The sequence below is a fragment of the Wickerhamomyces ciferrii genome, contig 00040, assembly GCF_000313485.1.
Source record: "Wickerhamomyces ciferrii WGS project CAIF00000000 data, strain NRRL Y-1031 F-60-10, contig 00040, whole genome shotgun sequence".
Lineage (NCBI taxonomy): Eukaryota > Fungi > Ascomycota > Saccharomycetes > Phaffomycetales > Wickerhamomycetaceae > Hansenula > Hansenula ciferrii.
In genome coordinates this window covers 11,878-34,134 of record NW_011887700.1, presented here as the reverse complement: position 1 = coordinate 34,134, position 22,257 = coordinate 11,878, and the positions used below count along the sequence as shown (strand labels likewise).

The window sequence follows — 22,257 nt, the reverse complement described above, 5'->3', positions numbered from 1 at the left end:
TGCTTTGATGGTGTTATATTAGGTTATATGTGCTTCTGATTTAGTCAATTACATTCGAATTAGCGGTTAGTTGTGGGTTGTGGAGCCAATTTTAGTGTATTACTGCAACGATCTCTTATCTTCTTAAAATTTAAAATCGCTGAAGTGTTCTAAAGATCAAAGATAGGGCTAACTACAAGTTACAACCATAAAAATAAAAATTGATTCCATAAATGATTAAATGCATTTTATATTTACATGATTATTACTTATTTAAATGTACATAAAGGTTGAAAATTTATTCAGAAACAAAATTCATCTAAAATCATCTTAATTTAACGTAAGCTCTTTGTAACATGGCAGTTTTATGAATTTGTAATCTTTTATCATAACCTGAAGATTTACCTTCATAAGCTGCAATTAATTCTTCACCCAATCTAACTTCAAAATCTGGAGAACGTCTTTTTTCAGCACCTTCCAAAATCCAAAGGAATGTTGTTCTATGACGTTGTCTTTCAGTTAGAGGTACTGGCATAACAACAGATTTTGCAGCACGAGATTTTTGAGTTCTAATAGCCATTAATGGTGACATTTTATCCAAGATTTCTTTCAAAACTTCAACTGGATCTTTTCTTAATTGTAATTTAACAATATAAAGTGCATTATTCATAACTCTTTGAGCTCTTGCCTTTTTACCATCTTTCATAATCATATTTGTGAAATGTTCTACAACTGGGTCATGTTTGAGAGGTATTGGTCTTTCTTCAAGACTTTCCATTTTTGCTATTTGTTCTGGGGTTGGTTCAAATCCAAATTTTTCAAACCATTTTGATTTTGATTCTTTTTCTACTGGTGAAACACCTTCAGTTGTAATTTGTTTTCTTATATCTTTGATAGCACTTAACCATTGTTGTGCTAATTCATCTGGATCTTCTGGTTTGGTTGCTTGTTTTGGGGTTTCAATTTCAACAGGTTGTTGAGATTCTATTTTTTCAACTTCTTTAGCTAAATCAATTGGTTCATCATCATTATTTATAGATTTATTACTGTTTAATCTCACACTTGTTGGAAACAAAGCGGCTCTTTTCTGTATAGCTGGTCTAGCGCTGCTTATCACAGGCACTCTAAGAACTGATTTAAACATGATCTATTGACTATAAAAGACTGATTCTTCACGTTGTAATTGCACTACCAAAATGTTAATTTTTCAATTGTCAGTAAAAAATCATCAAAAAATCAAAGAAACTAAATTCGCGGCCGCGAATATTTTTTTACCCTGAAGAATTGCGTCGCGAATTCTGGTGATGGTTTTGGCACAAGATGTGTTTTGATCAGGCATCGCGTATACAAATAAGCGGGTTTTGAGCTGGATTATCAAATCTTTTATAATAGAATTAGACTAAGATTAGCATTGCAATTGTCATTATGAGCACAGAGGAGCTTGACTGTATGTTCAGTTTGTTGCTGTTGTGATGTTTTTAGAGAATAATTACTAACTAATTCAGTGGATAAAGTACTTCAAACAATAATACAGAATAAGACATTCAAACAAGATCATGATCAATGGAGCAAAATCCTTTCATTAATACCCAAAAGGCTACGGGATATAGTAAGCACAGAGTATACAGAAGGCTTGAAATACGAGATCAAAGACCCTTTAAATCCAAAAAAGATTGAAAGTATAGAATCATTCATAGATCGTTTAACAAAATATCTTGAAACAAATTTCTCTTTGAACCCGCCATTTACAATAGTTAGATTTGCCGAATTAATAATAAACCCCAAACAATTCAATTCTACAGGACCAAAATTTCTTAGAGCTTTAGAAAATGTATTACAAGTATCTTCATCAATTTCAGATTTTCCAGAACCAACATTTGATATCCCATTAGAATCACAACCTGAAAATCAAAAAAATTCTGATGTTGTTCCTGTCCCTCTTGCAACTGATGATTCACAAACAATGTTACTCACTAAGATCCCATGGCTAACTGATGATGATATTAGGGAAATTGAGAGTGAGAGTTATTTATTAGATGAATTCCCAATTAGTGCACCAACTTCTCATGGTGAATTTGATGGTGATGAACATCCAATTGATTACAATCAACAAAAAGAACATGAATATGAAGTTGATAGAAAAAGACAATTGGAAGGTTCAAAAGATTCACCTGAAAAGAAACATAAAGCTGAAGTTGAACATGATGAACATAAAGATAGCAATGAACAAGGAGATGATGAAGATACAAGTACGATTGGAAATGATACTTTAGATGAAGACAAAGGTGAAACAAGTGTTGCCGATACAACTGTCGGTGATGCAACCATAGGTGATACTTCAATTGCAGATACTACCATAGGAGATGCAACTACAGAAGGAAATGAAGAACATGAAGCAAATAATGAAGAAGGTTCTGAAACTGGCAATGATACATTAACTGAAAGATCTACAATAAATGAAGAGGATAAGCAAAAGAATACTGTTGAAGATGAAGAAAATAAACAAGTAAAACCCAATGATATCTCGACTAGTAAAAAAAGTGATGAGAATGAAAATGATGAATCAAATACATCAACTGGTAATGAAACTTTTGAAGAGGATAAAATGGATATGAATACAACTTTAGAAGAAGATAAGATGGAATTAGACTAACACTAGCTATTATAATCTACAATTTATCATGAAGTTTATTAATAATTTTGCAAATTGTTGTATATGTATAAAAAATGACTATAATAAAAATTCACGCCTAATAATCTATTAATCGATTAATTGAAAGTTTTCAATATTCATATGATGTAGTTATATATGATAATTCAAATTCATTTATATACATTTATTTTAGTTTGAATAATCATATTGGTAACACATGTGATTGATAGATATATTGATTTGTAAACTTTCTGTTTATTTTCTTAATGATTGTTGATAATTGAAGCATAAATACATAAATAAGTTTTTATAAATTTCTTTAAAAGATCATATGATCTTTAATTGAATATAATATGACATTGGAATAAAGTTAAATATTGATCATTTATAAGATCAATGTTTATTTTTTGTTTTGATTTGATTTGATGAGATGAAGATTGTTTTGTTAATACGAATGATAATTGTTAAATTTTCTAATTTTTTTTAATATATATTGATTAATATTGTTTTTTCTAATTTTTTTTCTTGAATATTATAAATTAATTCTTTTCTAAAATTATATGTATTATTTACATCTACCATCTTAACATTGAAGTATCGTTTCTGATTCTGTTGTAATCTAATAAATCTTCGATTTGACCAGTACCAGCAACAACAACATCTTGATCCCATAATTTTTCACTAGCCCAAGCGTTAATTGATTTAACGTTAACTTTATCGATTTGAGCGAAAATTTCATCTGCAGATGGTCTTCTACCTTGACCAACAACTTTTGAACCAATGTCATTAGCAACTGCTAATGGAGTTGATAATTCAAATAAGATTTGGTTTTTCAATAATTGTTTACCTCTAGCAACTTCAGTATCACTGATTGAAATAGATAATCTGTTCCATTCTTTCAAAGCGAAATGAACTAAATCATCAATTTGACCAACATTTGAAATTTTAGTTGAGAAACCCCATAAACCAGCATCTTTATAAGATAATGAGAAATGGTTCCAGGTATCAGCTAAATGGTTTTCATTAACAATACCAGTTAATTTAACACCAATGTTTCTTGAGATTGGTTCACTGTAGTTATAGTTACCAAAGATTGCAGCAGCAACTTTAGCATTGTAGTAGTTTGGAGAGTTTAAAGCTTCACCATTTTGAGCAATTGAAATGTAAGCATGAGGTAAAGTATCATCTCTTAATCTAACTTCAGAACCTAAGAATTTTGGTTTACTAATTTCTGGAGCTTCACCTTTTTGAACGTTGAATTTTTTTTCAACTAATTCAACAATTTCATCATGAACAACATCACCAGTAGCAACAACAACGGTGTTTGAAGAGACAAATTGTCTTTGTTTAAATTTGTTTAAATCTGAGAAAACTAAGTCATTTAAAGTTTCTGGAGTACCAATGGTTGGTAAACCTAATGGAGTGTTTTGGAAAGCGGTAGCATGTAAATGTTGTAAAACTCTTTCAGCGTGTTTATTTTCTTCAAAAAATTCAGCTTCTTGAGCAGCAATACCACGGTATTTTAAAGCTGAAGCTTCAGCGATTTCTGATTGAGCAACTTTAGCAGTTAAAAGATCTAAAGCATTTGGTAAAGTTTGTTTTAAACCTTGAGTGTAGTAAGCAGAGTAATCTCTATCAGTGGTAGCACCTAATTTTAAACCATTTTTGGTAGCTTCAGCTTGGTTTTCATTGACAATGATTTTGTTTAACAAAGTGGAGACACCGTTGTTGTATGGATTTTCAGCAGTAGAACCAGCACCAAACCATAAACCTAAAGTAGCAGATTTAGCTTGTGGATTAGCTTCAGTTGCAACGGTGACACCATTGGTCAATGAAGTGTATTGAGTTTTCCCGTGGGCAGTGGCGATTGAGCGGTGCAAGGTGGCAGCACGCTTGGTGGATGAGCGAAGAGCTGAGGATCTGAGCATCTTTGTTTTGGGGGGTTGTGCTGTTGAGCTGTTCTCTTTCAGTTGATACTTTTAGATGTTGTTTAATTGATCAGTACAAAAATTTTGATTACCACTGAAAATATCAAAATATCCAAAAAACCATTTGTGAGAATTTGGCCAATGAAAAAATGCGAATTGCAAAAAATAAGAAATCCGGTTCGCGCACGTGATTTTTATATTCGCGAAAAACTGTCGGTATGGGACGCATTCAGCGATGAGTATTAATTAATTTTATAGAGATTTGTAAACTGAATGATAATATTGGTTTAGCTTTGTTTGTGGATACGTATTGATAAATATGCTTAGATTACAACCAGGTATCATCCGTCCAGCTCTACGCTTTCCAACTGCCGGTTTAGCCAAAAGAACCATCTCTCTCAAGCCAGATTTTAACAAGTATAAGCTTATTGAACAACCAGCTGGTTATATTGTTGGTACTGTTAATGAAGCTACTCCACAAGCTGAAATTAATTATTTCCATGGTTCTTATCATTGGTCTTATGAAAGATTATTAGCTGTTGCTTTGGTTCCATTAGCTACTACTCCATTCATTTCACAAGTTGATTTCCCTATATTGGATGCTTTATTAGCTACAAGTGTCTTGGTTCATTCACATATTGGTTTCACTTCATGTATTATTGATTATATTCCTAAAAGAGTTTATGGTATATGGCATAAATTCGCTAGATATTTATTAACCCTCGGTACAACTGTTGGGTTATATGGTATTTATCAAATGGAAACTACTGATGTTGGTTTAACAAATTTAATTAAAAAAATTTGGAAAAATCCAAATTAATTCATATCTAGTTCTGGAAATCATTAACATTATTTATATTTGGTTAATTTATTTGTATATACAATTCATCAAAATGGCATTATAGAATATTATATGGCGTTCATTATTGTATTGATTTCTCAGCACCTTCTCTAGCTAATTGATCCGCTTGTTCATTACCCTCAATACCAACATGACCTTTAACCCAAGTGATTTCAAATTTAAAGTCATTGAAAATTGGTGAATTATCATGATAAAATTTCCTTATTTTCCCAAAATTTTCAACAATTTGTTTTAATTCAGGTAAATCTGATCTTTTTTCATAATCTTTATCAGTCCAATGTGAAGCATATGAATGTAATATATTCTTCATTGTTTCAGAATCTGATGATATTGAATATTTGGGCATGATTTCTAATTCCCCGGATACATATTTTTCAACATCTTTCATTACATGTGACAAGACATACTCTATAGCTTTTGCTTCAGATATAAAACTATTTTTTGGTTCCTTTTTCAAAGGTTGTGCAATGTTTCTATAATCACCAGGTCCAAAATAAACACCAAATCCTGCCTTACTTTTACCATACGAACTAGCTATAAATGAACCATCACAGAAAACAACAGTAGGTTTTAATTCTTTTTGTCTTTGTAAAATTGCCTCTGAATTTTTTTGTAAAAATAATTCAGTCATATTATCTTTTGAAGTTGGTGATGATGGTGTATCTTGTTCATCTGGCATTGTGAAAAATTCTGCAGACATCAAATTATCAAATCTTTTAAAAGTAACACCTTGAATTCCACTTGTAGCTTTTCTGCACTCATTCCATGTTTTCACAATCTTAGATTTACCAGATTTATATTTAATACCATAAAATGTATCTCCACTAGGATCAATATTTGATTCTTGTTCTTGCTCTTGTTTTCTTGCTTTATTTTGAGTCTCATTTACGTCTTCTTCCCCTCTAGCTCGTTTCAATGAATTTATATCAATATCATCTTTATAACCTTCTTTAATATTATGTCGCCTTATAAAATTTTCAGCTTCTTTTAAAGAATAAAATTTTCTATATTTGCAGTCATCCAAACCTTTAATTTGTTCACTACAAGCACTCCAGTTGTTATAAATACCTTGTTTATGACCTGAAGCAACTGCATAAAATATTTGTTTGCCTTTTTTGATAGTTATGTTGGAACCATCACCATTGATAAATGATTTAGCCTCTGTTTCAGATGGAAATTTTTTATAAACAGCACCAGCATAACCTATGACTTGCTCCTTACAATCATTCCAATTATGGAAGATTCCAGTCTTACGACCATCTTTAACAGCATAAAAGGCAGCTTTTGCCATTCGTTTAAAAGATAATATTGTGTATGATTTGATGATTTGATATGATGAAATTTGGTTCTCCTACTTTGAATTGTGGAGTTTTGACCCTGGAAGAGATGCAAAATTCAATATCCTTATATTTCTTATTATACTGATACTTCTATGAATATCCTTTTTTGTAATAATAGAAGAAAAGACCATAGATACAAATACAAATGAAATAAAAGTTACTTATATTAATTTATGAAATTTCGCGGGATATGATGACATAATCCTTCCCACCAAAAATGTCGAAAAATTATAAGTATTAAATTTGAAAAATCACCAAAAAAGCTGATATTTTAATTTAAAACAGTTTGAATTTACCAAATTTATTCATAACAAAGTTCATTCAAAATGGGTAATTTTCGTTTTCCAGTGAAGTTCAAACTTCCATCTTCATATATCAATCATATGATTTTACGTGATCATTTCAAACGTTTACAATTTGCTGAACATGAAGTCACTTCAAAAGCTTTAAAATACATTGCAAGAAATACACAATTACCACCAAGAGCTAGACTAGAAGCTCAACTACAGTTAGCTACCATGCCAAATTATACCAGATATACCCAAGTTAGAGATCGTTGTGTTAATAGTGGTACCGCTAGATCTGTCTTGAAAAAATTCCGTTTGAATAGAGTAAGTTTTGACCCTTGTTAGATGACAAAGATGAGATTTAATACTAACATGTACACTTTTAGACACAATTCAGAGATGAAGTTGCTCAAGGTTTATTACCAGGTGTTAAAAGAGGTTGTTGGTAGATTATCTTCATCTTATTGTAAAAGTTTTTTAAACACATGGAGTTTTTTGTGGGTTTTGGTAAATAAAAGAAAGCTATAAGTTTAGAGCATTACAAGAAAAAGAAAGGAAGGTTTTTGAATATTAGATATTGGTATACAATTTTAACGAGTTATGTAAATAGAAGTTTAGTTTCAAATACAACGTTTGAACTTATATGTTAAATTTGACTTTTCAAGTAGATGTAAGTAAAGATATTAAGGTCGATATACCACCATTTTAAACCGTTTTTTTACTAAAATATCATTTTTGGATAACCTGAGTTCATTAATAGCATAAAAATCCATTTTACTTATATAGTTTCCTGGTTTTCCGTTATATAATTGTTGAAAGGCTTCCCAGTTTGCCCAGGTGAGCGAAAATCAAAAAAAAGTCTGTATAATTGAACGTTCCCAAACAATCCTACACTTTATCGTCAAAACGTATTCAAACAACAACGTCTATTAGAAAGCATTGAGTTGAACCAGAACATCAGGACATTGCATATGCTGCCTGCAATTTAAAAGGTACATTGTGTATTTTCTCGGTTATTTTCCTGTTGTGTTTAGGGATTGGGTTTATTGTTTACATCAACTCCTTGAGTTTCGCGTTATAAAAGGTATAAACAAACTTGATTAAAGAACAACAATAATTGCAAAGAGATAGAAATCAATTAATCAATATCAATAAGAAAAAGTTTGCTTTAGCTCTTAATCCACTAATTTTCATTTTGCTTGCTATTCATATACTTTATTAAACCATGGTTAGTGATAACGACCTTGATCTGGATTATGAAGAACCAGTTCAATACTTTCCTCAAAGAGTTTCAAGAAGATCAGCCAAAAAGAACTATTGGAAACAAATTTCTGATTTCTTTCAAAATTCATTCGTACCTGAATTTGATGATTCATTACTTATAGAAGCTGTTGAAGATTGTGCTGAATGGAAACGTTACACAGAACAAGATGTTGATGATATAGAGATCCTTTATGAACGTAATAATGGGAAAGGACGTGTCTTATCGACTTTATCTTCAGATGATGAAGATGATTTCATCCATAGAGAATTGGAAAAATTCAAATTGGATGGTAAACTTTGGGTTTTATCAGGTCTTTTCCAAGCTCCATATACTGATAAAAAGAAAAAATTTGAATTTGCTTTACCTCAAGGTAAAGGTTTAAAAGTTTTAAATACTGTTCAAGATTTCAAATTACCTTGGAATATATACTGTCCAACAATTGACGGTGAGAGAAATATTGTTAAATGGAAACATGGTTTGAAACGTAATCAATGGTTATTAGAAAATCCATTTATTGCTAAAAAACAAGTTAATGAAGTTTGTTCTTGTACTGGTGTAAGATGTGGTAGTACATGCTTGAATCGTTCAGTTCAAATTGAATGCACTCCAAATAATTGTAAATTTGGTGATCAAGATTGTGGTAACAGAGCTTTTGCTGATTTAATGAATGCTTATCGTGATCATAGTAAATATGCTTTTGGTTGTGAAGTTTTACAAACTGATAAAAAAGGGTGTGGTTTACTATCAATTAGATCCTTTAATGCTGGTTCTCTGGTTGTTGAATACACTGGTGAAGTTATTCATCTTGATGAAGTTGAACATAGACTGAATACAATCTATAAAGAATCTGATAGTTATTACTTTTTAGGTCTTGAAGAAGAATATGTTATTGATGCTGGTCAAAAAGGTTCAGTTGCAAGATTTGCTAATCATTCATGTGATCCAAATGCTGAAATGCAAAAATGGTACGTTAATGGTGAACCAAGAATTGGTTTATTTGCTAAAAGATCTATTGAAGCTGGTGAGGAAATTACTTATGATTATAATTTTGAATGGTTTGAAAATGGTGAACCTCAAAAATGTTATTGTGGATCTAAGAATTGTCATGGTTTTATAGGTAAAGCTCCTAATAATGAAGATGATTCAGATGATGAACCAGCTGATAAAAGAGGTATCAAAGTTTCTCATCCTTCAAAAGCTACAACTATTTATTCATCAGATTCATCTTCAGACTCAGATCTTGAAGATTTTGACCAAGTTGATCTTGTTGAAGCCTTGGAAAATTTTAATCATGATTATGATGCAAATAAAGCAAAATTGAATAATAAAAATTCCAAAGGGAAATATTCACCAGGTGCTAAATTAAAAGAAGTCATGGTTGGTGAGGATAATAAGAATAATAATAAAGAGAATATTGAAAATAATAAATCTACACCTAAGAAGGCTAATACATCAGAATCAAAACCATTAAGGGAAGAGTTTGAAAAACAATCAACTAAATTGAAACAACCTGAACAAAAAACTTCCAATGTTAGAGGAGCTCAAAGTCAACCACCTGCTGATCCAAGAAAACAACCTTCCAAGAGAAATGAAGCTAAAAAGACAACAGACAGTTCTAGACCAAGTTCCAAAGATACCTCATCTACAAGAAGAAATAATTCACCATATGCCCCAGAATATCCAGATGATAAACCTGTCAAACGTACTTCTAGAAGAAATATGGGAGCTGCTTTTACTGATCTTGACCCCGAACTAGCACCACAATTGAAGAACTCTTTTGCAATCAATATGGCACCACCGGGTGGTAAGACTGATATCAAAGAACAAGTAGCTGCTGGTGTGCAATCAACTCAAACATCATCTCCACCAAAAACTTCTAAAAAAGCAGCAGCATCTCCACCGAAGAATACCAATAAAACACCATCATCACCACCAAAAAAGAAACCAGCTTCAACTTCTGCTTCTGCTTCCAAAAAACGTTCTGAACCAAGTGCAGCTGAAGAATCTTCTCAGAAACGTAAAAAACCAAAACTTATCATTGATACATCATCAGAAGAAAGTAATGAAAGTGATGATGAACCAATTTCTAAATCTGCAAGTCAAAAAGCACCTGAAAAAAATGGTAATGCTCGTGATTCTTCAAGTGATTCTTCAAATCGTATAACTCCAATTGATCAAAAAGCATTTAAAGAAGCTAAAGAATCAAAATCTTCATCACATTCGAGTACCAAACCAACTTCAGCATCAACAACAGCTAAGAAAAGTTCTGTATTTGGTAAAAGAAGAGACCCAATATCACGTAAAACTGAACCTGTTGAAAAATCATCAAGTCCTGTTAAACAACCTGCAAGTTTTGGAGGATCAGAATTTTTCAATTTGAAAAAGGCTAAAAGAAATCAAAATCAAGCACCAGTTCAAACTACTGAATCTTATCAATCATCACCACCAACTACAGCATCATCGAATGCACAGCCATCAGCTCCATCACATTCAAATGCAGCCATTGATAGTTCATATCGTCCAACAGCTGAAAGTAGTGAATTAGTTGTTCATGAATCTGCACAAAATTATGTTCAACCAGCAGGTCCACATACTTATGATCATTATTATGATAATTGGAATGGTTATTATGAAGATCCAAATTATCATAATTATTATTATGGAGATCAATATTATCAACAATATCCACCATATCAAGGTCAACATTATCCTCCTCAACCTCAACCACAACCACAATCACAACCGGCTTATGGAGAACCATCTACAAGTACAGCTGTTGCATCACCAAAAGTACAGCCATCATATCCAGAAGGTTATTATCAACCACAACGTCCACAACCAGGTTATCCAACACAAGAAGGTTATCCATATTATCCACCTCCTCCACAACCAAGAGGTTATCCATATTATCCACCTCCTCCTCAACCAAGAGGTTATCCATATGGTCCTCCACCTCCTCAACCTTATCCTACACAACCTGGTGGTGCTTATGGATATGCTCAACCTTATGGAGCTGCACCATCTTATCCACCTGGTGCTTTTAGTGCTGATGCTGAAAATGAAATGCTTGTTGAATCACCTCAAGAAGCTTTTGCAGATGAAGTTTTAGAACAATCTGAAAATGAACAAGAAAAGAAAAAAGATGGGCCTGATATTCCAGCTGATCCAAGAAGACGTAAGAAATGAGTATGGTCTAAGTTCTTATATCCATATATGAATAACTTGCTCTTTTTTACTAGACTAGTTTAATAAGTTTTTATTTTGAAGCGTTTTATTTAATTTCTCGTTTGTGATTTTTTTGAAATATTGTATTATAATATATGTTTATTGTTTTTATATCATACATCTACAGTATAAAAATGATCTATTACGAAATTCTTATTATTTACCTTCACTCTATACATTTTTAGGTGCTTTAGTTCTTCTTTTAGGACCTTTAGTTCTTTTTTTAGTCAAATGTTCTAAATTTTCAGTACTGCCTTCATCCTGAAGTTTCCCTGTACTTGAAGAATCAAAAGTTGAAGCTTTTTTCAAATTTGGTAAATTATCAGTTGTAGCCATGAATGGTAATCTAACAGGATTTAATTCTGAATCAGTAGAAGCTTTTTTCAATCTTAATACATTTTCTAAATTTTTAGATTTTTCTTCTTTTGTTAAAGAAACTTGTGAATTCTCTTGAGATTTTTCCTTTGTTGATTTTAAAGAACCTAATTGATTATTTAAAATATCTTTAGAATTACTGAAAACTCTTGGTTTTGGTTTTATCTCAGGTGATTGGATCCCATTTTTCCTAGATTTTAATTCATTAAATTGTGCTAAAGCTTCAACTTCCTTTTGTGAAATTTTTCTTTGTGGTACAGCTGGTTTTAATTGAGATTTTTTATTAACAGCTTCAGGTGTTGGTTCTTCCAATTGTTCTAATTTATTAGCTTGACGTAAATTTCCCTTTTTAGTTAAAGCTTCTGGAATTTCAATTGATGGTTTACGAGCTGGTAATGCAGGTTTTAATTTTTCAACTTTTTGTAAAGCTTCGGGTATTTTCAATGATAATTTACGAGCTGGTAATGCAGGTTTTAATTTGGATTTATGATTTATAGCTTCTGGTGATTCCAAAGTTTCAGATGGTGCAGGGGATGGTGATTTAGAAGCTGGTGATAATTTTTGTTTCAAGAAATCTGGATCATCTGGAATAGTTAAATTTTTGGATGGGGAACCTGTTCTTGTTTTTTTCAAAATTGTTGGTGAAAATCCTGTATCTTCAGGTTCAAATTTTGGTAATGATCTTGGTTGATTATCAATATGATTTAATTTTCTATTTTCTAATTCTTTTAAAGTTAAATGTTGTTGCTCTTTGAACTCTTGTTCTTTTTTCAATTTTTCTTGTAATGTATTTGATTTTGATGGTATTATTGGTTTAATTTTAGGTTGAGGAATTTCAAATTCTCTATGAGATGTATTTCTCATTGCAGAATTTAACCAACTTTGTTTCCTATCTTCAGAAGTTTCAATATGAATCTTGGACGTTGTATCTTGACCTTGTGGAGTTGATGAAGTGTTCCTTGTTGCAGAATTTAACCATGATGCCTTTTTATCAGTTTGTGGTTTGATTTGATAGTTAACACTTGTATCTTGCCATTGTGAAGTTGATGAAGTCTTACCAGCAGCAGAATTCAACCAAGAAGGTTTATCATTTCCATTCTTCTTATTAATTTGATAATTAACACTTGTATCTTGCCATTGTGGAGTTGATGAAGTCTTACCAGCAGCAGAATTCAACCAAGAAGTTCTCTTTCCAGTATCATTACCCAATTTTGTAAAACCTAATGGTTTTGGTGCAATTGGTGGTGGTGTTAATCTATCTTGATTTTCATTATCTTTAGTGAATTTTGAAAAATCTAATTTTGCAGGAGATTTTTTAATTGGTGAAGAAGTTATTGATGATTCATAATCAATTTTTGTTGGTGAGCTTAATTCTGTTTTCCTTGGTGATCTTTTCAATTGTGATAGTGAAGATGATGACTGTGCGTTTAATGAAGGTTTTGGTTTTTCTTTTGCTGCATTTGTCCATGAATTTATTTGAGGTTTTGGTGATTGGAATGGAGATGATAATGAAGGATTCGAATTTTGAAGTTTAGATGATGGTAATATTCCACCTTTTCTTTCTCTTGTTAATGGTTTGGGTATTTTTTGATCATCTTCTTGTTCTTGTAATTCAATTTGATTTGTATTTTTACTTATTTGGAATCCATCACCAATAAGGTTATTTATAGTTTCATCCATTTGTTTTTTTTCTTCATCAGATAATTGGAACTTTGAATATCTTGAAGATTTAAAGCTTTGTGTTGAATTTGGTATATAATCATCAAATCTTTTAATTTCAAGTTCTTTATCAAATTTTTTATAAGTTTTTTCACGATTTAAAGAGCCAGTTGATGATCTAAATTTTGAATCATCATTATGATCCACTTCATTCAAACGATCATATGCTTCATATTCCAAACCTTTTGTTAGGCCACCAGTTGTTGCTCTAAATTGTGAGTCATTTGATGATGGATTAAATATTGTGCTACTTCTTTTGGGTAATTCATTAATATCCAAATTTTTCCTTGAACGTTCAGTTAATGATCTTGTTAAATTTTCAGTATGTAATGGGATTGTTGGTTTTTCTTTTGAAGGTGACTTTTGAGCTTTTTCATAGTTATAAGCAGATTCATATATCAATTCATCCATATCAAGTCTATATTGTTTAGAAACACTTTTATTAAAATTTTGTAATGATTCAGAATTTGGAATTGATGATAAGTTTGGTTTTCTTTTAGGTAATGGTGGTGGTGATCCATTCTGTTCATCTTTTCTAGCAATAGGATTTGGTATTTGAATATTGAAAGAATCTCTCATTTTATAAGTTTGAATATCATCTTTTAATTTTTTTCTACGTTCTTCATCTTCTCTTTGTCGTTGATTATCCAATTGTTTAACTCTTTGTAAGAAATCCTCAACATTTCCTTCAACATCCATGATTGATTGATGACTCCCTGTAATTTCTCTATAGCGAATGAATAGGATTAGAATTAGCAAATATAAGTAGTTTGAACCTAATCAATCAAATTAAAATGCTCTGATTATTTCATTCTTTTGCTTTGTTTTCATTTCATTTCCCATCAAAACAATGAAAATTACTAAGAATAGAATTACGTAAGAACAAATTAACGAATATACAAAAGTTGATTATAAGCTGATTATGACTTCTACTTTATACGACAATTGTTATGTCTTATCAAAATGATTAATATCTATACGCTATGTTATTGTCAATCTGATTGAACTTGATATTAAATTGTGTAATATTAACGATTATCTTTTACCGGGTGCTTTTTTTGAAATTTGATATTTGATATCTCATGTCTTTGTGGATCAGAAAAAAAAATATATAAATTCAAAAAAATATCTTTTTTTAAATTTATCAATGTTTGTATTTCTAAGCTAAGCTCTCTTCTCTATTATAACCATCACAAACTAGTTCATTTGGAATTAGTTGTTCTAAGTTTCAACACCATTTTGAATCATTAACTGATGGTTGTTTGAATATTCTAAGGTTTTTCAGCCATTTTTAATTAGCACTAGATCAATTGTTATGTTATTTTCATTGTAAATATTCTCTTTATAAAAGACCACCTTTATAATCATTTGTTGGAAGTTTTAAATAGAATCAATAATATATAATTTGATTTTTTTATGTTAACATATATTGATTTTAAAATAATCATATTGTTATATACAGAATTAATCATCTTAACCTTTTAATTATTCATATTTGTAGTACTTTTAAATAGATTTGTAGTAATCCAAATCAGTAGTTTGTGAATTATATTAGCCGCCCAAAAGACGAAATTGAAAATTTATATAAATTCAAAGAAATCCTTGTTTTTTTGTTTTCTTTTCTTTGTATAACTTTTTCAAAACCATTTAGTGTTATTGAATATGAAACTGTTCAACTTTAATGTTGACCCAAAAAACTATTGTTGTACCTATCACCAGCATTCTCTTTTGAAGGATTGTTCTCATAATTCTATGGTGGTATGGTGTTGATGTTTAAATCATTGATTGGTTTAACACTCATGAATTATTACCTTAATTGGTACCTTATAATTTAAAGTACTAATACATATGTGATTTTAATATCATTAACATATATATAACTGGTCATGACATGATCATGATATTGTTTTCATATTTAGAATCATCTTGATCTTTAAATTAAATTCAAATTTGTAGTATACTTGTAGAAGTAATTGATTGATATCAAATAATGTAATCTGTACTTTTGATTGTAATTTGTAGCTCAACACATCCGTTGTATTTAAATTGAGTACCAACCAATACAACACATTTTTAAAATTATATAAAATTAATGATTTCTATTAATTTATAATAACTTAGACGTATAGCTATTATAAGTATAATGTTAATATGATTATGTAATGACTTACTAAGTTAATTAAAATACATCAAGATCAAAATAATTCACAATAAAATCATACCTATTATAATCAGTAAATGATGAATTCATTGGTTATAATTGCTTTATGTCATTATTATGGGTTCTAAATTTTTAATATTTTTATTTCAAAACTTTTATTGACCTTCAAATTTTTATATGTACTTTAAAATAAAATATTTCAAAAAATAGCTAAATTTAAAGCTTTGAATTTATAATAATTGGCTATATCACAATAATCCTAATCTTTTAAAGACAATTGTACCATATTAAAAACACCATATTATCACTCAAAGTTTTATTCAAAAAGCCACTTTAAATTTCAAATATTTGACACATTTTAAAATAATCCTGTGCAAACCGATTTCTTATATATCTCCGGAGTTCGGACAATTATTCGATTATAATATAGCTTTTGAATTTAGTTTTATAGTTTTACTATGAAGAAACGTAGCTGTGTTATAGTTGTTTATCTTGAAATATCATAATCAGCGCTCCAAAACTTAAAGGCTATTTACAATTCCATAATGTCAGCGGCTGAATCATGGTGAGTCATTAGTTTATAAGCTGCTGATACAAGTTAACTACAAATTCACCAACTAGAGTTATAACTTATAAGCGCCATGATATTAAACTACACAAACTGTTCTCAAATTTATCAAAAATTACAAAGCATATGATTAATTGATTCATTATAGTTCTTTTCCAAAACTATAGTTGATATCAACAATCTATATACTTATAGTTATTTATTAATATATAATGTTTTGAATCTAATATATAATAAATTTTTAATCATAATTCATCATAAAATCACTGTCAGAAAAAGTAAAGTACCACTCAAATCTTACAACAACTCCTTAAATGTTCTAAATTAGTCCACAAGCAGGTCTAAAATGTTCACAAATGTTCATCAAGGAAATCATTTAATGAGTCCACAAGTCGTTCACCCAATAACTTCGATGTTTCGGGATCAAAATTTACCATTATCAGTAAAATTTAACATGGATTAAAATTAAATAAGGAAAATTTAAAATTTTAACTCAATATTACTTTAAAGCTTTTATTTTTATGATAAAATTGATTTTTTGGTTTTGTGGTTAATGAATAATTTCATTCCGATCTCCGATTATATGTAATTATTTCCTTCAGTACTAATACACTAGTATAGTGGTTTACTATGCTGATATCTGCTCTTGCTAATAATTTCATATATACCTCGTTAATTCGATTAGTCCGCTAGCTCGTAGTTTAAGCAGCTCACTATAAACTTGTATGTTAAACTGTCTTCGTCTGAAAACGTAAAGGTTAGCTTTCATAATATCATAAAGTCAGCGGTTAATTCATGATTGAGCTATACACCATGATATTTTACTTCTATATTGACATGTTAATCAGAATTTCATTAGGCTAGGGATTTAAGCGCCATGAATAACTACAAATCATTAAATTAGTTATAAAATATATAAAGCATATAATTAATTATATTGATTCTTCATAATTCTTTCTCAAAATTAAAGTTAAAATCAATAATATATACTTGTAGTTATTTATTAATATATAATTATGTATATCTTGGATATATATAAGAGAACACGTAATAAAGGTGGCCAATAAATTCAAATAAATTATAAAAAAACAAAAAAAGTCATTTGCAAATTAAAACTGCAATCATCTCGTAATTTCATAAGTAGAGCTTGATAATTTGGAGAGTCATTCAAAACCATATTCAATTAACTGACCAGTGTCTTATTTCAAACATTTAACCCATCTATATATGTACATCAAAAATTTTGAGTTTGGAAAAACAAAACTTTTGAATGAAAATTAAAATATAGGAAAAATTTAAAACTTATATAATAAAACTGGTTTTGTGGTTGATAAATTTAGATCCTAATAATCATTCCGATGTGTTCCGATTACAGAATATATTAACTCAATTAACTCCTTCTTGCAGTTGAAAGTTATATTATATTGGTCTCAAGGATTGATTAGTACTACATTTAAATCATTTCATATTAACCATATATAACCATATCTAAAAAAACCTATAAAAACCCATGAAACCCATATCCTTAACCATATAACCTATAAATAACCCGTATATAAAAAAAAACCTTTCCCATGAATTCAAAAGATTATATCCCATACACTTCCAGAGTTGTATGTTTTATCTTAATACATCATCTTTTGTTTTTGTTTAGAATTACATTTAACAATAGTTTGTAATTCCAAGATATATTTACCTTCTTTATATTTTTGATCACGAGAATCAGTATGATGATATTTCCAACCAACCAAATTTTTACATTGATGACAACGAATATCACTAACAAGATAAGCACCAGTAATCATTTGACGAATTTGCTTTGAACCTTGAACTATATTAACAACTTTATCCATTAAATAAGCATCACCTGTACGACCTCTATAATCTCTTGATAAGATTAAATTAGAGCTTGATAAATGTGTTCTACAACCTCCACAGCCATAAGTAAAAGCTGTGACTCCATCTGAATCAATATAAGTTGAATAACGGAATCCCATGTTTGGTAGTTGTTGTTTCTAGTAAGGGTTATGGCGCTTTTAAGGATTAACCGCTGTGTTTCAAAATTGTTCAATTGAAGTCAAAATTTGATGGTTTTGTTCACAATGATCTTGTTATTCTTATTTGTTGATTTCAATTGTGTAATATCCTTGTGTATTTTATCAATATAAATTCTTTTGTCTAGTAAATAGTTGTTGGTTCAATTTAAAAGTTTTAGGGAATTCTAGAATTTTATAAGAATTTGAAATTTACAACAAGAATTTTAAATTTAAGTACTAAAACATAAACTAAAATACAATTGACTTTAAATACATAAGTTCACAGCTATAACAATTGCTATCTAAGAAGATACAATGAACAGGAATATAGCTATGAGTATCTGGATTGTAAGTATACACTATATTACCACATCACTTTATTTCTTATCATTCTCTTTATCTCTCCTTAAACATTGTTCCACTGTTCCACTATCAAAAGATTATTAAGCCACTATTATTAAGCAATACATCGGTTGATAAACACTAGACCATAATTTGCTATTCTAAAAGGTATTGATATACTTTTGTCTTAGTTATATTACACATTCCAATGTTTATAAATCATTTGATCAAAGTGGTATTTCACTAATGGTATAATGGTATAGTTAAATGCAATCAATTATCCAAATCAAGTAATACCTGATAAGGTAGTTCAATATTACCACAATTTATGATTATTTTAATGATATATAAATAGACAAAGAGTTAGACATCAGTCTTAGACAATTGAGTGACAGCTCAAACCAGTGGTAATCATTAGCCGCTGTATAACTGTGGAGTACTATGGTGATTCAGATCGTATAAGCAGCGCCATTAAGTACTAATGATCTGCCACAAAAACAAATAATTTGAATATATTTGGAAAATTAAAAAAGTATAAATATGAAGGAATTTGTTGATATATTTTAATCTTTTATTTATGATTCATTGTCATGTCGTCAATTAGTATATCTCCTGATTTGAAGTTTTCTTTAATTTTTTTGTTGGTAGCTGGTTGGTAACAAAAAATTGCACACCATGGTTGATTTTCATTAACGACCTTGTTGGATTTGGATTTAACTTCAACGTCTTGTTTTCTTTGAACTAAAATACATTCAAGAGTATTTGTAATTAGTTTAAATACAATAAATATGAATAAACATATGATGATGATTTTATAGAAATGTTCATTGATTAAGTTCAAGACAATCTATAAATTGAAATCAATGTATTAATAATTTCAATAATCAATATATACTTGTAGCTAGTAACTTGAATAATCTGGTATATCTTTAGAGCACATATGTCTCTATCAAATCATCAAAAGCTGACTATCAAGATTATAAATAAGTTGATTAAAAGATTATTGGTATATTACTAGTATTATCACTTGTACCAGTGAGCCCTAACCTTTCCATATCCGGACATAGCACACTAAAATCATTAATTGACTAATTTATATTCAAAATAAAACATTGAACAGAAATAAAATAATATAAATAAAACTGAGTAACATAAGTACACTCTATCATTCACATATTAGTTACAAAATATTCTGATCCTTGTTAAAATTCATATTCAATGCAGTTTTTGTATTTAAGTTAAATTTCCGCGATCTTGAAAATGTAATTAAATGTTCAAAAAAACATAATAAACAAAATATCGTATTTAGATATCAATTCAAGACAACCCAGTTATATATTAGTTCATGCTTTAGTTGAAGAAGATGGAGTACATCAAAGTGGCAAGGGTATGACTGACTAGTAACAACATTTGAAAGAGAATATGACTAACTTTTTCCACAGGTTGATAATGTTATCTTGCATAAGCGAGGTTATACAATTCATGGTTCTTTACATTTAACAACTCATCATTTAATCTTCACAGTGAATAATCCACGTCCTAATGAACTAAAAGAACTTTGGCTTTGTTATCCAATGATATCTAGTGTTGAAAAAAAAAAGGGATCTGCTTTATTAAGTTTAATTGATTCAAATTATTTAGATAATATAAATAATGATTATTTAAATAAAGATGAATTTGAAAATAAAATTATTAAAAATTTACCAAAATTATTTAATAATCAGGGGAAAGAATTAAATTTATTCAAAATTTCAACATTAAAATTAAATTGTAAAGATTTTAATTATCTTTCATTTGATTTTGAAAATGAATTAAATTGTATTGATGTTTTTGAATCCATAATAAAATTAACTTGTCTTTCTGATATAAATCAATTATATGCATTCATTTATCAACCAAATTTAATAGAATCAAAATTTAATTCATGGAATTTATATGATCCAATAAAAGAATTCAAAAGACAAGGTTTAAAATTTGATCATAATAATAATCATGATGAAGAATCATTTACAAATTGGAGAATATCTCAAATAAATTCAAATTATTCATTTAGTCCAACTTATCCAAATACTATTATAATACCTAAAACTATATCAGATAGTGTATTGATTCATGCATCAAAATATAGATCAAAACAAAGAATCCCTGCATTAACTTATTATTATAAAAAAAATGGTTGTTCAATAACAAGATGTTCACAGCCTTTATTAGGTTTAAAACAAACAAGATCAATTCAAGATGAAAAATTAATTGATGAAATTTTCAAAGCTTCACTATCCCAGGATTCTTCTTCCAAAATGAGGAAAAATTTGATTATTGATGCAAGACCAACAACAAATGCAATGGCTCAAACTGCATTAGGTGCCGGATCAGAAAATATGGATAATTATCCAAATTGTGAAAAATTATATTTAGGAATTGATAATATTCATGTTATGAGAGATTCATTAAATAAATTAATTGAAATTTTAAAAAATGGTGATTTAAATAAACCATCACCAAAACCAACCCATAAGATTAATAAATTAATTTTACAAAAAACTCAATGGTTAAAATATATTTCAATTTTATTATCATCAACTGAAAAATTAGTTAAATCTATTGTCTTGAATGATTCAAATATCTTGATACATTGTTCTGATGGTTGGGATCGTACTTCACAAATCTCATCATTAATTCAAATATGTATAGATCCTTATTATAGAACTTTACAAGGGTTTATAACATTAGTGGAAAAAGATTGGATATCATTTGGTCATAGATTTAATGAAAGATCAGGTCATTTAAGTTCAGAATCTATATTCCATGATGATTCACCAAATTCAATGAATAATCAAGCTTCAATTGCATTTAAATCAGTTTCAAATCATTTTAAAAAAAGAAAACATTTAAAATTAACATCACCTATTTTTCATCAATTTTTAGATTCAATTTATCAAATCCTTGTTCAATTTCCTGAAAAATTTGAATTTAATGAAAGATTTTTAAGAAGATTAATTTATCATTTATATTCATGTCAATATGGGAATTTTTTATTTGATAATGAAATGGAACGAGTTCAATTTCAATTAGATTCCAAAACAAGATCAGTTTGGGATTATTTCCTTTCAAGAAAACGAGAATTCTTGAATCCAAATTATATTAAACCAACAGATGAATATGATTGGATAAGTCCAAATTATAAAAATTTGATTTGGTGGTGGCAATTATATGGTAAAAGTGATGAAGAAATGAATGGTGATATAATTGAAAAAGATGAAGATAATGGTGTTGAATTAAAAGATGGTTTAACGAATTCAATAATACCTTTGAAGGAAGATAATAATAAAGATTCAACTGAAAAAACAAAAGATGAAGAAGGAAATTCAAAAATATTTGCATTAACATCACCTCCACCTTCAATTTATCAAATGAATACAAACTATAATGATAATGAACATAATGATAAAGATATTGATAGATCTATAAAAACTATAGAAGAAATGAGTATTACTTAGAATGTATATAATGAATGAAAA

The 22,257-nt window shown here is 29.2% G+C and overlaps 10 protein-coding genes across 10 annotated transcripts; 5 read left to right on the top strand and 5 right to left on the bottom strand.

The window, feature by feature from the left end:
• Positions 1-304: 304 nt before the first annotated feature.
• On the bottom strand, positions 305-1,123 carry RSM7 (mitochondrial 37S ribosomal protein uS7m; the record flags this gene model as incomplete). The annotated part of the gene is made up of 1 exon (XM_011277503.1): positions 305-1,123. The coding sequence occupies one exon, from the start codon at positions 1,121-1,123 to the stop codon at positions 305-307; it is 819 nt and encodes a 272-aa protein (XP_011275805.1).
• A 281-nt stretch (positions 1,124-1,404) lies between these two features.
• On the top strand, positions 1,405-2,632 carry PSY4 (Psy4p; the record flags this gene model as incomplete). The annotated part of the gene is made up of 2 exons (XM_011277502.1): positions 1,405-1,426; positions 1,494-2,632. The coding sequence occupies 2 exons, from the start codon at positions 1,405-1,407 to the stop codon at positions 2,630-2,632; spliced, it is 1,161 nt and encodes a 386-aa protein (XP_011275804.1).
• Positions 2,633-3,207: 575 nt separating this feature from the next.
• COR1 (ubiquinol--cytochrome-c reductase subunit COR1) lies at positions 3,208-4,560 on the bottom strand (the record flags this gene model as incomplete). The annotated part of the gene is made up of 1 exon (XM_011277501.1): positions 3,208-4,560. One exon carries the CDS (start codon positions 4,558-4,560, stop codon positions 3,208-3,210), a length of 1,353 nt encoding a protein of 450 aa, XP_011275803.1.
• A 319-nt stretch (positions 4,561-4,879) lies between these two features.
• Positions 4,880-5,380, top strand: BN7_1805 (CybS family protein; the record flags this gene model as incomplete). Its single annotated transcript, XM_011277500.1, has 1 exon — positions 4,880-5,380. The coding sequence occupies one exon, from the start codon at positions 4,880-4,882 to the stop codon at positions 5,378-5,380; it is 501 nt and encodes a 166-aa protein (XP_011275802.1).
• A 103-nt stretch (positions 5,381-5,483) lies between these two features.
• On the bottom strand, positions 5,484-6,713 carry RNH1 (RNA-DNA hybrid ribonuclease; the record flags this gene model as incomplete). Its single annotated transcript, XM_011277499.1, has 1 exon — positions 5,484-6,713. One exon carries the CDS (start codon positions 6,711-6,713, stop codon positions 5,484-5,486), a length of 1,230 nt encoding a protein of 409 aa, XP_011275801.1.
• A 375-nt stretch (positions 6,714-7,088) lies between these two features.
• MRP2 (mitochondrial 37S ribosomal protein uS14m) lies at positions 7,089-7,394 on the top strand (the record flags this gene model as incomplete). Its single annotated transcript, XM_011277498.1, has 1 exon — positions 7,089-7,394. One exon carries the CDS (start codon positions 7,089-7,091, stop codon positions 7,392-7,394), a length of 306 nt encoding a protein of 101 aa, XP_011275800.1.
• Positions 7,395-8,274: 880 nt separating this feature from the next.
• BN7_1802 (Histone-lysine N-methyltransferase) lies at positions 8,275-11,499 on the top strand (the record flags this gene model as incomplete). The annotated part of the gene is made up of 1 exon (XM_011277497.1): positions 8,275-11,499. The coding sequence occupies one exon, from the start codon at positions 8,275-8,277 to the stop codon at positions 11,497-11,499; it is 3,225 nt and encodes a 1,074-aa protein (XP_011275799.1).
• Positions 11,500-11,709: 210 nt separating this feature from the next.
• BSP1 (Bsp1p) lies at positions 11,710-14,331 on the bottom strand (the record flags this gene model as incomplete). The annotated part of the gene is made up of 1 exon (XM_011277496.1): positions 11,710-14,331. One exon carries the CDS (start codon positions 14,329-14,331, stop codon positions 11,710-11,712), a length of 2,622 nt encoding a protein of 873 aa, XP_011275798.1.
• Positions 14,332-17,986: 3,655 nt separating this feature from the next.
• Positions 17,987-18,358, bottom strand: MOH1 (Moh1p; the record flags this gene model as incomplete). Its single annotated transcript, XM_011277495.1, has 1 exon — positions 17,987-18,358. One exon carries the CDS (start codon positions 18,356-18,358, stop codon positions 17,987-17,989), a length of 372 nt encoding a protein of 123 aa, XP_011275797.1.
• A 1,955-nt stretch (positions 18,359-20,313) lies between these two features.
• Positions 20,314-22,236, top strand: YMR1 (phosphatidylinositol-3-phosphatase YMR1; the record flags this gene model as incomplete). Its single annotated transcript, XM_011277494.1, has 1 exon — positions 20,314-22,236. One exon carries the CDS (start codon positions 20,314-20,316, stop codon positions 22,234-22,236), a length of 1,923 nt encoding a protein of 640 aa, XP_011275796.1.
• Positions 22,237-22,257: the final 21 nt, after the last annotated feature.